The sequence below is a fragment of the Rattus norvegicus genome, chromosome 7 (assembly GCF_036323735.1).
Source record: "Rattus norvegicus strain BN/NHsdMcwi chromosome 7, GRCr8, whole genome shotgun sequence".
NCBI lineage: Eukaryota > Metazoa > Chordata > Mammalia > Rodentia > Muridae > Rattus > Rattus norvegicus.
The window spans coordinates 45,888,804-45,903,840 of NC_086025.1; the positions used below are offsets into that span (position 1 = coordinate 45,888,804).

General features: G+C 38.1%; 2 protein-coding genes across 9 annotated transcripts in view; both read right to left on the reverse strand.

The window, feature by feature from the left end:
* Syt1 (synaptotagmin 1) overlaps nucleotides 1-15,037 on the reverse strand; it is a 544,812-nt gene that overhangs the window by 189,155 nt on the left and 340,620 nt on the right. For all 8 annotated transcript variants that reach the window (XM_008765353.4, XM_063263065.1, XM_017594679.3 and 5 more), the window contains one exon: nucleotides 5,460-5,639. In XM_008765353.4, the coding sequence (XP_008763575.2) occupies nucleotides 5,460-5,622 (163 nt within the window). In that variant the 5' untranslated portion in view covers nucleotides 5,623-5,639. The remainder of the gene's footprint in view (nucleotides 1-5,459; nucleotides 5,640-15,037) is intronic.
* On the reverse strand, nucleotides 12,518-14,275 carry Brcc3dc (BRCA1/BRCA2-containing complex, subunit 3, domain containing). The gene has a single exon (NM_001409064.1). The coding sequence runs from the start codon at nucleotides 14,231-14,233 to the stop codon at nucleotides 13,358-13,360; it is 876 nt and encodes a 291-aa protein (NP_001395993.1). The 5' UTR covers nucleotides 14,234-14,275; the 3' UTR covers nucleotides 12,518-13,357.

A 15,037-nucleotide genomic window follows, 5' to 3' on the forward strand; every position in this document is an offset into this window, starting at 1 on the left:
GCCCAGAACCAAATTACACTACATCTTCATCAGGCCCACTTTCTATGTACAGGAAAAGCACAGATGTGTGAGTAACTGTGCCAGGGTTTTGGGAATTAACCTATCTTGGGAAAGCAAGCAGAAGGCCCTGTAGATAACATGACAGCTGAGAGATTTGAATGGAAAGCTTTCAAGAGAAGAAGCCTCACACAGCCATGCCTTTAAAATGATCGACTTCTCATCCTGATGTTAGTTGGGTGTTCAATGCTAAGCTAATATATCAGAACCAGTAGTTGGCTTTGAGAGAGATTTCAGGAGAAGGGTTCATGGGCTTAAATTCAAGCAGCAAATTGGTGGAGACGGAGCTCATTGTGGTCAGGATCACAGTAAGAGTTCTTATTTAAGACTTTCCATAGCAGGTATGTAGAAAAAGAATTGGATGTCGAGCAAGAGGTGTGCTCAAGGCAACTCTCAGGAAAATAGGGCTTCATTTTGAGAAATGAATGAGTATGAAAAACTTGAGGGTTAGTTTGTAGAGGAGAATAAAGAGTGGGGAGAAGTTGAGAAGCATGGGAGGGGAGCCAGAACTTGTCAGACTATGGAGGCTGGTAAGTGGTAATGGGCAGAAATATCTGATTTCATGAAACTCAACAATAACCCTCACAGTATCAAGATGTGTCCTGCAAGTTTAAAGAAGCTAATTTTAGCAGTGAACAGAGATAGGAATCAGAGCAGAAAGCCCTGGATTGTCAAAGGGCATGAAGAGAAGGCAGGGTTCAGGTTTTATGTTTTTAAAACTCTAGTGAAGATGTAAAGGTAAATGATAGAAAAGTAGTTTGACGAGGATAATTTCAGAGGAAGGACATTTTAGACCATGAAACAAGCATCTTAGTGTTCCTTTAGCACCCATGACATACAACTTTGCCAAGCCCTTCCTGATATGTGATGTAGGCTAAAAGCAGAGCTGAGAAAAAGCAAGGTCAATAGAAAAGTAAAAAGGTTAGATTAGGGGGCCATGGAAACCCTCCATCATCTTCTACAGAACAGGCACGACAGAAATAGGCTTAAAGAATATAATGCACATATATTCACCTGCAAAGTTTCTGGAATTTTCTCTGCGTAACTGACCTAAATAGAGGACTTTTCTAAAATAGAAATGGAAACTTGTTAAAACAACAGTGTGAATTTAATAATAGCTAACATTTCAAGTGTGGTTTCTTTGTGCTAGACACCCTGCTATACTTGGTACACACTGATGCTTTTACCCACCAACCTAGTGACAAGAGCACTATTTAAGATCCTATCTCTGTAACAGGAGGGGATGGATGAATAAACAATTAATATGCCCAAGGTCATACAGACACTGTGCTGTAGATATAGGATTTGGATTCATGCAGCCTGTGCCCATAAATTGTGTCTATTTCTGAGTCAAAGTGTTTATCCCCAAACATTTCTGCACCAATAGCACAGCTATCCTTAGACCTCTTACTCTTATTCTGGACTGCGAGAGAGGATTTGGTTATTTTGCTGTACATAAGGAAAAGGTGCACTCTACTTCAAGAAACTCATGAATATCAAAACCTTAATCGTAGCTGTTTGGATGACATGAGTTCATGCTTTACAAACCAACCATGGCCTTAGTCACATTAAAATCAAAGTTGCAAAATAAAGAAGCATTCTGGAAATCCTTGTCTGCTTCATTTAGATAAGAGTGTGCAGAATAAATTGAAAGATAAAAATGCTCAGAGAATTTACCATTTCCTTCTCCTCTCGTACTTTCTCCTTTTACATGTAAGCCCCACGGTGTTACGGATGATATCATCAGGCAATTTGGTTTGAATATGCTCACACTGGACTGTGTAGATTACCTAACTAATGACATGCACACTCCCCACCATTGTGACACCTCTCTTCTTACAAGTGGGAATTTCAAGTGACAGACTGAAGCTGTTTGCTATCAATTTTGCAAAAACCACATCTGCCAGATAGCCAAGATTTAGTTCAGAGACCAAAATCGATTAATATTCTAATTTGTTACCTGTCATTAGCATCTTATTGTGTTATGCCAAGTCACAAGTGATAACTTTTATATAGCATATGCCCCTGAAGGAATTTGAGTTTAGGGACATATTTTATTTTGCTTATCATTGCTTCCTGTCTGAAAAAATCCCATTAGAAATTTCAATTACACAGGCAGTAAAAGTTTCACTGAATTAAAAGGAAAATGTAGATAATTTACTGCTAGATATTTTTAATAAAGCTGCATGACTCTATGAAAAATATCATTTTTCTAAAACCTATTTACTTTAAAATATTTTAGCTATTTACTTGTTTCATTTTATGATATCAAGGAAAACACTAGCAACATAATACTTTGCACAGGTCCTTAGAGGATCCTCTTGTTTCTAGTCTTGCGGGTGACAGGTTAAAAGCAATCCTCTTTGGAGGAGAACATTGTTATCCGCTATCATTTCTAGCACCTAATGATGGCATAGAAACTAGGGAATATCTTGGGAAGATGAAAGAAAAGCTAGCCAAGGCAAACCAAACAGGGGGTTTCATATGTAATTCTTTGCAGTTGATAACTGATAAACAAGAAAAGAGTGTAATGCCTCAAACTTCATGAGAAAGAAGCAGAGGACTTCATAAAGATGGAAATATTATTTTGCTTTGTAAAAGTGAATAGCATTGGTAAGCACAGAAATGGAATTTTAACACATACAATGTAAAAATCCGTGTTTTACTTTGTTGGTACCTCAAGGCTACAGAATTTAAGAGGGAGTGTGTGGGATAGAAGTTGAATTGATCTTTGCTCATTCATTTCTTGGTAAAATATACACTGAGAGCTTTCTATGGACCCCTCCTCATGAATGATGTGACTACTCACAAAGCGTGTATAACTTACTTCCCTCACAGAACTTTTATTATTTTGGAAAGATTCAGAGTAATTAAAAACCCCGTATTAAGTGATACATTTACATATGTTATTATAGATGGTACTGAATAATATGATGAGAAAAAGAGCAAGGCTGAGGGGCAGAGCATGCTGGGAACAATGGATATTTGAGTTACCTGGATTGGAAACACTGCGCTTGGATGAACCCTAAGTAGGAGGATGGCGAGTATGAACATGAAAGAGATGAGGACAAGAGTTACGCTGCTGACTGGCAGCACATCTCAGTCTGACGGTTATCAGGCTCACTGTGTGTGCGCCTCATACACTACACTTCCAGAGGAGACAGTGACACATGAGGCAGGACATGTGTCTATTTCTTGCATTGTTTTCTCTGATAGCCTTTGACACGTTTCTTTGATGGCACCTATTTTGATAAAATAGTCCTCAAGCACAAGTTTAAATCTACAATGCATACGTATGATTTCCCTCTAGAATTTCTAACCTCAAAGTTATATAAAGAGCACTTTGACTTTTATAACAGTCCATTAGCTAGGCGATAGAGCAGAAGAGGAACTGTGATCTTGTTCTTGCTTAAGGGCTTGAGCTGCTGGACCATCTCTCTCCTTCCATTTCTTCTCCAATGGAGCTTCCTGCTGAGAACAGTAATTACCAACAGCTCTGTTACAGCAAGCTCCAGAGAAAGTCGAATTTATGAACAGTGTGGACATATGAACTCATTTCTAATCTCTGAGGCATGAGATGATCTTATAGATACATTTTCATAACATTATCTTTCACCTGGAATATTCCATTGGTTTATCTTGTCTTCTTGGATTGGGTTCATCCAAGTCATCCTCAGGTCCCAATAGACATTGCAACATAGAAATTCAACCTCTGCTGGTCATGTTATAATTAAGGGCATACTTTTAAACCAATTTGAAGAGGCCAGCATCATGCTGGTGTGAAAGCCAAGGACCCCTTGCTCCCTACACACACACACACACACACACACACACACACACACACACGAATAAAAAGCTACTAAGATGCTAATCACTATTCCTGGTCACTGTGTCCTGGGCTTTTCCTGAACAATAGAGTCCAGGAGCATGTAAAAATGCTAGTCCCCAGGTAGGATTGATTAATTTCAGGAAAGGAAGGACAGCTTAATCTTTATAAATTAATATATATGATAGGTCACATTAATAGGGTAAAGAGTAAAGCAATACGATCATTTCAAAAGAAAAAGAATTTGAAAATAACTGAATATTCTTAAAAATGCTCAACAAATTAAGATATAGAAGAATTAAACTTCAATATGATAAAGGGTATGCATGGCAGCCACAGCGTTAGCGTTTAAAACATTCCTTCTGTAATTCTGTACACTCATGAAAAGGTATGGCAACTTAGCCAGAATAATAGGGCAAGAAAGAAATAAAAGGAATACAAGTGGGCAAGAGAAAGAGATATTCCTTGTTTGTATATGATATGATCATATAAAGAGATCCAGAGAGTCATTCCCAAACTTTTAGAAGTAATGAATGGACTCAGTAGTTAAATGACCCAACATTAATATGCAAAGGTGAGTATTATTTATATGCACCATGTCAAAGATAAACCAAGAAAGCAACCCTTTGACAGTACTAAGAAAACATTCCACATTCACCTACATTGTGTATTTTATTCTTATTACTGTATGTGAACATAATGTGTATGTACCTGTGTGTGAGTGTGTGCACGCACCCATGTTCACGTGTGCCATGGAACACATGTGAAGGTCAAAGGACCTGGGTTAGGAGCTTGACAAGTGAAGTGATCAAAGGATACAAACTTTGATTTAGAGAGGAAAGTAAATTCAAGGGATTTATTGCATGACATGTACTACAGTGACGCTGAACTAAGACAGTGCATATCAATGTCGTCAGTAAAAAATGGTTCTATATGATGTAGTGCCCACATGATACTTAGGTCAATATACAGTACTCACAGTTGAAAATACTGTTACTGAACACAGTAAATATATCTGTAAATATACAAATAAAATTTGAAAAACTAAATACCACTGGTTAGACTTAGTGCTACATTTACTCTCATAAGCCTAGCCACAGGCTTTGTGTTTCCCATTGACAAATAAAAAATTAAAAGTAGATGAAAGCTTTTGAAATACTGACAAATCCATGAAAGATAGACAAGTTTTAAAAATATTAACAAAGGAAAGAAAATCAAACTTGTAATTGTGGGAAGGTGCTAGCTAATATAGTCTTTCCTATATAACAATTTTATTAATACTAATCTAAACTTCATATAACACAACCTATAGGTATTACTATTATTAGCGAAAAAGAAAATGAAGGACCAACCTACATCCAACCCAGCAAACATGATTTCACTATAAACTGTGCTGTTATCTATAAAAATAGATAATGAAAAATATCATATTCCATTTCCAAAATCACTTCACTTATCATTGGAGTACTACCATACAGAACTACCACGAATAATAACGTTGAATTCAGCTGACTTCCCAGTGATTTAACGACTGTTCAATCTTTGCTTCTTATTCAAGTGAAGAAAGTATACTCACATGGAATTTTATGCAGCTCATTCATAAACTTCTGCTTCAGCTTGGAAAAGGCATCTTCCTTCCCTTCCCCAGGACTGGCTGGCTCAGTGGCATTGTGTGGGACAAGGGTCGCAACAGTGGTGACAGGGGCGGCCAGGGCCTCAGGATGACTGGCACTCACCATTTTTGGTTCAAGTGAAACTGTGATGGAGAAGCAGAGAGAAAGCCAATTCAGAATGAACAGGAACACCATGCCTGACCCCATATCACAGGTGTACCCAAGATGAAAACACACAGCTCACACCACACCTGCTCGCTGGGTAGGCAGGCTGCCATTAGCATATTACTTCATGTTGGCGCATGAAATATTTATGGGACCACAGTGAGTGGAGAGCTCCTTCCGGGAAGGCTAAGACCAAATGTAGTTACTGACTAGCATTCTCTTCCGACAATACTATGTAAGCCCTCCAACCTATTAGCTATGCATACGAGCCCCATTTTCCTGTGTAAATTTAATTTTTAATGATATCTTCCCAAAGTATGTAGAAAAAGATTGTTGATGACAGACATGTTCTATAAGCTAAGCAACTTGTATTATTTTAAAAGAAAAAACCCCCACAAATTATGGATATTAGTATTGGAAATGTTGCTAAGTGATTGCATCCATTCAAAGTGTTAGTGACTTTTAAAATAACAGTATACAATAGCATAATCTTGGAAGCCTAGAACACAATGAACATTATACAGCAAGTGTTTCTTGAATCTCTTATCGAGGATAAGTTTTATCCTCAGTCATTTTTTGACCTTTACTGGAGGTGATATGCTGATCAATAATTTACTTGTTCTGCTAGGTGGTATTTTTAGGTCACTGTAAATTCGGTATAACTGACTCCATATATCAAGTAATAAAACATGCTCTGTCTGTTTAATTACTTAAATTCACCGAGCTTCATTATCTTATTGAATTATTTTATTAAATTCACTCATTCAATTAGTTTAAATGCTTATTTATCTTTGAACTAAAAAAAAAAAAAGAAAAAAGAAAAAAGAAAACCCAATTAATTCTGAGGTTGTAAATGAAAACATTTTGGCTTTGAATTGTGGAGCTTGTAATTTTAGTCTTATTCTCTAGCTAAATGAATTTTGAAAACTAGTATGGCTTCTCAATTTGATGCTTGTAAAGTGGGAAGAAATAAACTTGCTCTCTGTCTTACTCAGGGTGACTACCGCTGTTATCAAACCATGACCATAAATGATCTGGTGAGGAAAAGTGGTTATTTTACTTATGATTCCATATCAGAGTACATCACTGAAGGAAGTTAGGGCAGGAACTCCAATAGGGTAGCAATCTGGAGGCAGGGAGTGATGCATGGCTTGCTTACCTTGCTGTCTTAGAGCACCCAGGACTATATAGCCCAGGGGCATCCCCACCTACAAAGGCTAAACCCTACCACATTAATTACTAACAGAAAATGCCCTATAGCCTGCCTACAGCTGGATCTTATGGAGCCATCTTCTCAATTGAGGTTTCCTCCTTTCATATGACTAGCTTGTATCAAGTGGACATAAAATCTAGCCAGGACAATTCTCTCTTTGTCAGTTTGATATGCCAATTCAATACCAGCTAACAGCAACCTTGTCTTTTTTTGTTTATCTCTCAAATATCACATTAATCATCACAATATAAAACACATTCAAAACTTAAAACTCCCAGGTTTTACAAATTTGAGTATTTTAAACCTTTAATTTCTTTAAAATCCAAAGTTGATTTAAGAAGCCAAAGTCTCTTTAAAAACTCCCTAGTCTCAAAACTATGAGGTCCTACAAAGTCAAAATAAGTTAAATACTTTCTTATTCCCAAAGGGAAGAACCAAGGCAGAGTCCCAAGCTAGAGGAAGAAAAAATGAACTCTAACAGTGCAAATAACTCAGTGTCCAGTGTTTTCCATTCCCTCACAATCTTTTTGGTTCCTAAGGGTTTGCCACAGCACCCACAGTGAGTCTCATGGCTGAAGCCAGCTCTCCTGCTGTCTGCAAAGTCTCCGACTGTCACTGGGCTACAGTTTTGCCAAGGGCCTTTCTTGGGAGCACTTCATAGTGCCCTGCCCCACATTCCCTGAATGAACCCTTCTATCCTGGGCTCCCCATTGTTTCTGGGGTTAAATATTCACTTCCAGCCTCTCACGATGCCAGCCCTCTGCTGCTCTTCTTGACCCTTTCATGCAGTATTAATTTGGAGACTTACACAGGACCCAGTTTTGACCAGAATGAGGTACAACCTAAGTCACCCACAGAACTTCTGTGCATTGACCCTAAAGAAACACTAGCCAGAAGACTTCACCTGAATGATGCTAATCTCTTCATAATTATCACTAATTGGGTTTTGTGCATGGGTCTGATGTATGTTTTCTTTCTTCTTTCTCTCTCTTTTTTCTGTCTTTATTTGTTTTGTCTTCTTTTTATTTGCCTGTCTGTTTTTTCTAAAGGAGCGAAAGAAGGCATGGAGTTGGATGGATGAGGAGGTTGCTATCATCTGGGAGGAGATGAAGCAATATTGTACAAAGAATGATTTCAACAAAAATATATAAAGAAACAGACATGCGGCTCTTCTATGTGAGCCACGTGTCCTACATGGACATCTCCTGATCTAGGTCTCTTCAGCTAGCCAAACGCTGCAGTACCATTTAAATACTTGGTACTGGCATATGATTAGTATGATTTTCTTTTAAATCTATTTACTGGTGAATGAGAAACACATGTTCTCTAAATAACAGGAAAGAGATTGCATAATTTTATATGCACAGTCATCTAGCTTGGGAGAACAAAATTTTAGCACACTGAAGAAAAACCATTTTGGATATAAACATAAAGTCTGTGCTCAAAGATAAGAAAAGATAGCCTTATCAATTCCTTCTTTACAATAAAAAACTGAAAATTAAAAAGGATGCAGTTATCTAGCATTTTGGTTAAATATCAATAGCAAAGGTCAGCATACAAGGAGCTTGGTAATTGTGAGGGAGGGTAGAACCAGAACATGCTCTGTGGACCCAAAATAATAGAACGTATCAAAATACGTGAAAGGGTTCATAGTCATTCTAGGAATCACTGACCAAGAATTATTGCTGAAATACATTTTAATGCGAAGACATTTGTAGGAATTTAATATCAGAAATTATCAACAGGGGTCAAATAATTGTGGTAATTTATAAGGTAATAGTATTAACCTTGTCTTAAGTAGCTTCAGACTTGAAAGCACAAGGGATATTGGATGCTAAATGTAAGCAATGAGACATTACACAGATTGTTTAAATAAAGGGCTTTCATGTTAAAAAGGTTGGAAAGATAGAGTCAATGCCAAATTTCTGGTAGAATTTTTACCTTCTATGTCTTTATGTTCTCAATATGGCAAAAATCTGAGTTATTTTAAATTATAAAAACAATGTTAAAATTGTTCTTATGAGGACTGAATCTGACGATGTGAGTTTAGTACACATAATGTTGGATTGAAAACACTTTCAAACACAAAACTAAATCTCAAGGAAAAATGGTGAGGCAAAAATTTCAGCAAAAAATACACAAAATGGCCACTGGCTAAAGTACAATGTAGACAAAATAGTGAAGTCTCTTAAAGGTTCATTTTTGTGGTATACCTGCAGAAAATCAGAATCATTGTTGTCATGACAACCTCCTTCTAGTCCCTCACTTTTATCCTAACTTTAGTTAGGTCTATCTCTAGATCTAAAACTTTGTATATATTTCTCAGGTTATATAGTGAGATATTTTATTATACTGCATGATTTCAACAGAAATCCCCATTTCCCTCTCTATTTAAGTATTGCAATTTGTATTAAAAGTACACGAAACTTCAAGGCCAAACAGAAGAGTTATCAAAACACATTACCAAAGAAAGTATTATGATACATAAGACCCCAAAACTGTAAGTTATTGTTGGCATGATCATTAAAAATAGTCCAGGAGATATGAGGATACGGGTGTTTTGGGATTAGAGAAAGAGGGCAGAATTTAGGGAGTTTCACTTCATGAGGTGTGAGGCCAGTGCAGCTGCCACATGCATCCTTCTTGGCCCTATTTCAACTCCCAGGCTCAGTAAGGAGCCACACCCTTTCTGTCTATGATGTTCAGAGAGTTGCTGACAGACGTAGCCAGGTACTTCCTCCATTGAACTGGACCAGGCCAAGAGGAGCTGGCCTGTCAATCTCCCTTCACTAAAGGTCACTCTAACCCTACACTCGTGTCAAAGCCAGGTAAGGTTCCCAGGAAATATGATCACATTCACTGTGAAAGGACTTGGAAAAACTGTGAACGCCTGCCGTCATTTTCACTTAAATTCTTCCGTAGCCCGAGGATCCGTAGGCAGAAAGTGAGGGCGAGCAGCATAGCAGACTCTGCCGTTCGTTTGCAGGCCTCCGAATGTCAGCCTCAAGGTGCACCTTCTCTGCAATTCAGACAGATACGTTTTCTTGGGAGATGTAAGGGGGAAGCAAGAGGTTACAGGGCTATGTTATGGTGGGTGGCAGCTGGTTTCTAGGGACAGATACAATAAAAGTGTTAAATTAAAAGGTGGAGTGGAAGGGGAAGCCCTTGGTCCTGCTAAGACTGAACCCCCAGTGAACGTGATTGTTGGGGGGAGGGCGGCAATGGGGGGAGGATGGGGAGGGGAACACCCATCGAGAAGGGGAGGGGGGGTTAGGGGGATATTGGCCCGGAAACCGGGAAAGGGAATAACATTCGAAATATAAATAAGAAATACTCAAGTTCATAAAGAAAAAAAAGGAAAAAAATTAAAAGGTGGGAAAAATACTGTAAAGGATTGACGTGAGTTAACATACAACATACAGAAAAGAAATTGAGGTAACGTGTCAAAAGGTGTCATTTTTTTTCTGGTTTACTTACAAGCTTTCTCAGTGCCTTTAAGGTGCCTAGATTTGCTATACTTTCCCCCGTTCCTCATGTTTATCTTAACTCTCCTTTCTGTAAAGAAAGATGCACCTGACCCTAGACCTGTAGGTGGTGAGCATGAGGCATAGTCAGGATACAGATTCCACGTCTGCCCATGAGTAGCTCCTTCTCAGGAAAGCTGCCTATGTAGAGGCCATAGCAGATATAAGAATGAGGATGTGTGTGTGTGTGTGTGTGTGTGTGTGTGTGTGTGTGCATGATGTGTGCGCTCACATGCCGTAGTATATGTACACAGAGGTCAGAGGGCAATTCTTTATTTGCATCATGTGAACCCCAAGGATTGAACTCAGGATTTCAGGCTTGGAGGTAAGCACCTATAATCTGCTAGGATGTCTTTTAAAATTATTTTTAATTGAAAACAGATTTTTTTCATATAATATATTCTGATTATAATTTCTCCTCCTCAACTTCCCCACTCACCCAAATACACAGCCTTTCTCTCTCTCATTAGAGTACAACATGCATCTAAAATAATGCATGAAAAATGTAGTTAGGCCAATAAAACTCTTATCTAAGTATGTAAGTTATGTAATGCTTTGATGTGTCCAGAGCATACAGACCAGAATGAACATGTTTCTTGCGCAGAGCCAGGATTCCAAACACAGATATCTTACCCAGAGCTGCTATAGTCTTTTGGGGGGGTGGTTTGGATGACTCTTTCATAGGGGTTGCTTAAGGCCATCAAAAACCAGATGTTTGCATTATGATTCAGTAGCAAAATTACATTTATGAAGTAGCAGTAAAGATAATTTTATGGTTGGGGGGTCACCACAACATGAGGAACTGTATTAAAGGGTCGCAGCATTTGCAAGGTTGAGAACCATTGTACTCCTGCAGGTCTATGTTCCCACACCACTGTGGTATGACTCAGATACCTTTGAATTCCTGTAGAAATTATCCTTAAAGGTTAATACTGCACTTAGGGCGATCTGCATATCTGCATCATGGAATCCAGAAAGCACAACCGGAAATAAAACTGAATATGAGTGTCCCCTAGGCTTGTTAGTTCCCAGAACAATTTAGATATAAGACTGGTACATTTTGTTACTAAGCTCATACTTTTTTTGTCCCAAACTGTTGTAAGTGGAAGACTGCTTGCTGTCTGACAATACTGAGTGATGCCAGGCTCCTCTTACATAGCTTTAAAAACAACCCTGAGTGACACACTGCACACTCAGCAGATACATTCTTTTTGTGTGTCTGAGGTGGGAGTTTTCTTAGATTTTTTAAGGCATCTCGCTTTCACTTTCTGCCAGGATAACGTGCTGTTTGCATGGGGATGCTCAAGACAGTTGTTATTCTCAGGAAATGGTTCATCTCACGAATCATTTCAGGGAAATCTAAGAAATGGTAAATGAATCCTGTTTGCTGTCTAAAGCCTGTGTGTGTCAGCATGTGCCATAAACACTAGCAGAATGAGACTCAAGCAGATTGAAATGTTTCAGAGGCCATATTAATTAAAATGCTTTATCCTAGCACTCTTTAAAAAATGTGTGTATGTGTGGTGTAATTATAAACTCACCATAAATTATAAGAAAGTACCAAGACCCCATATCCCCTATGCTAATTTTCTCCTAGATCTTCTATGACTGTAGAACTTGAACTTGAAGCCAACATTATGACAGTGGCACATTATTTGCTGCCACTAGATCTTAAATGAATTAGTTTTTGTGTATATAAATCTATAAGATATTAGCACAGGAATAGTTTTATGAACTAAACAGTAGAAGATACAAAACCACTCATCAGCCCAAACTAATTCTTATGTTATAATGTAATGTATAACAGTAACACATATAGTAAACACTATGCAGTCCTGAACCCAGGAATCATTTCTGTTATTTCTCTCCATAGTTCTGACATTCAACAATGTTATAGAAACGCCAACTGTTTACCCCCCACCACACACACTTACTATATTACACAGTTCATCTAAGTTGCACATATTAGTGGTCCATCCTTTTTTTTGCCACAGAGTAATATTCCAGAGCAGAAATGGTTTATTTACCCATTCTGAAATATATGGGTTGTTTGTAATCTGAGGCTTTCTCAAATAAAATTTTGTGAAGGTTTTTATGCCATGACAGTACAACTGCTGGGTTGTATGTTAAGTATATATTTAAGTTTATCAAAGATTTCGAAATTCTTCTGCAGAGTAGTTGTACTTCACATCCTTGTCATTGCTGTAAGAGAGATATAGTTCCTGTCCTTAATAGCATCTGGTATTTTCACTATCATCGCTTCAGCCATCTTGTCAAGTGCATGCTATGTCACACTCTAGTTTTAATCTGCATTCTTCAGTGACTTAAGAAGTTCAACATATTTTTATAACATGACCTGCCATCTACACATGTTCTTTGTAGAAAATGTCTATTTATGTCTTCTAATGTCCTCCTTGATTGTTTTGCATTTGAGTTTTGATCATATACTATTTTCCCATAGTTGTTAGAGAATGCAAGTAAATTCCTGTGTTGTTTTTCTCCTCCTCCTCTTCCTCCTCCTCTTCTTCCTCCTCTTCCTCTTCCTCTTCCTCTTCCTCCTCCCTCCTTCTTTTTTAAACAAAATGAAGTTGTTTTAATTTTGGTAAAGTCCAGCATATCTACTCTGTTTTCTTCTGGATTATACATTTCAGCTAAAGTTAAAAAAAAAAAAAAACTCCAAAGTTAACTTAAAAACTTAAAAGAACTTAAAGTTTTCTCCTGAAGATTTTTTTAATATGATTTTTTTCTTCCTAGAAGGTTCCCCATTTTACTTTAAACCCATGAAACATTCTGGCGTACTGTTAGATTTTATTTTGTTGGCCAGTAGAGGTTCAATTAGCTGAAGCACATGCCCTTTCTTCCTTGGGTCACCTTGGTACTTTGTCAAAATTAGTTGAAATGAATTAGTTTATAAACTGTATGCCAAGTAAATACTTGCCCAATTTTTTGTTCTTTTGCTTTATTCTAGGGAAGACAGCTCTTCCATAAGGTCTTCTTTTTCTTGTTTCAACTCCTGTAAACGCTGCTGATTTTGCTGCAGTCTGTCCTCCAACCACTGTAGGAGAGGCCCACAGACCGCAGACATCTGACTGCACAGATGTTTGGTGAATACAGAGCCATTATGGATCTTGGTTACTGAGTCCAGATGTGTAAGGCCGTGAATCTTCCTATAGGCATCTTGTTCTTCCTGACATAGGATCCCTGGCAGCTCGACTGCTGACCTCAGGCACACTTTCCCAATGGTGGCATGAGGCACAATATGGATTGGGATTTCAAGTCTCTCATATTCTGAACTCTTTGACGCTTGTACAGACTGGAAGCAGGTATAGAGTACACGGCCAATCTTTGTGGGTTTGTCTTCTATGAAACAAGCAAAAATCAGTCCTACAAAGCTTCGATCCATCATCTGGTACATGGCTTGTGTACGGACATCGACATGAGAAGGCCAAACGGTTATGTGAGGGTGGGAATGGTACCAGCCGACAACTCTCATGGGGCGGCCTGTCTGCTCAGCTAGTCTTTCTGCCTCTATTGAGGCTGCAGACAGTTGCTCTGGAGAAATTTCTACTCGGTCCTTTGTCTTATCAGAACGTCGCAAGATAATAACAGAATGAATGTGAACAATTCTGATGGCACCCATCTTTTTCGCAATTGGGCCCATTTCAGCTCCGGCATACGCAAGCTTGGAATCACTCCTCCCATGATCATTCAACTGCCCTATACACAGACCCATCACCTCCTCCTTCTCTGTGCTCAGAGCGTGATTGAGACAAACCAGGAAAGCATCTGACTCAAGGTGAACTGCCTGCACTGTCTGCATCGTCCGAACCGCCATTTTAACCGGCTCCACTCAAGTTGGCCTTGTGCCCACTGGTCGACAGCCTTCCCAGAAGGCCTTGCGGATCTCCACTGGGGTGGAGCCTGGGGTATAGGAGCATGGCTGAGTTCCACGGGGGTGGAGCCTGCCTAGCCACACCTGGGAGATTTTTTTTTTCTCTTTACAGTGTTAACAAGATTGCCACAAAGTTAAGCATATCCAAAGAAATGAGATCTTCTGATAAACATACAGTTCAACGCTATGAATTTATTTTGGCATAATTTTCTTTGCAATCATTTCTGGCAACGGACTGTAAAATGATAGTGAATTTTATAATAGTTAGAGCCAAAGCCTCGAGATGAAAAAAAAGAGCATTATTTATACTTATTATAAGGTGATAAACTTTATAAAAAATGTGAACAAGTGTAGTTTCTCATTCCCTCAATTATATTTAGTAATTTTAATCAGCATAAATTTTATAAGTATTATTTTAAATAAACATTCTATTCATCACTACATTAGTTGTTCTCTCAGATAAATAGGATAGGGATTGAAATAATAGAAATAAACCAAATATCCAACCAAAAATGAAACATTCAGTTACTGCAATAATGACAAAAAAAAATCAAGAAATCTTTCATAAACCTGAAAAGTCTCCTACACTAAGGACACAACTCTCTGAAATCATGGGATATTAAAGCTGCTTCTGAAAGCATTTGATAACGAATTCATAAAATTAACAATGCTAATTTCATACCCATTTCTATTTTAAGAAAATATTTTATTACTGCAGCTACAAAAACCACACTTGTTTTTAAATTG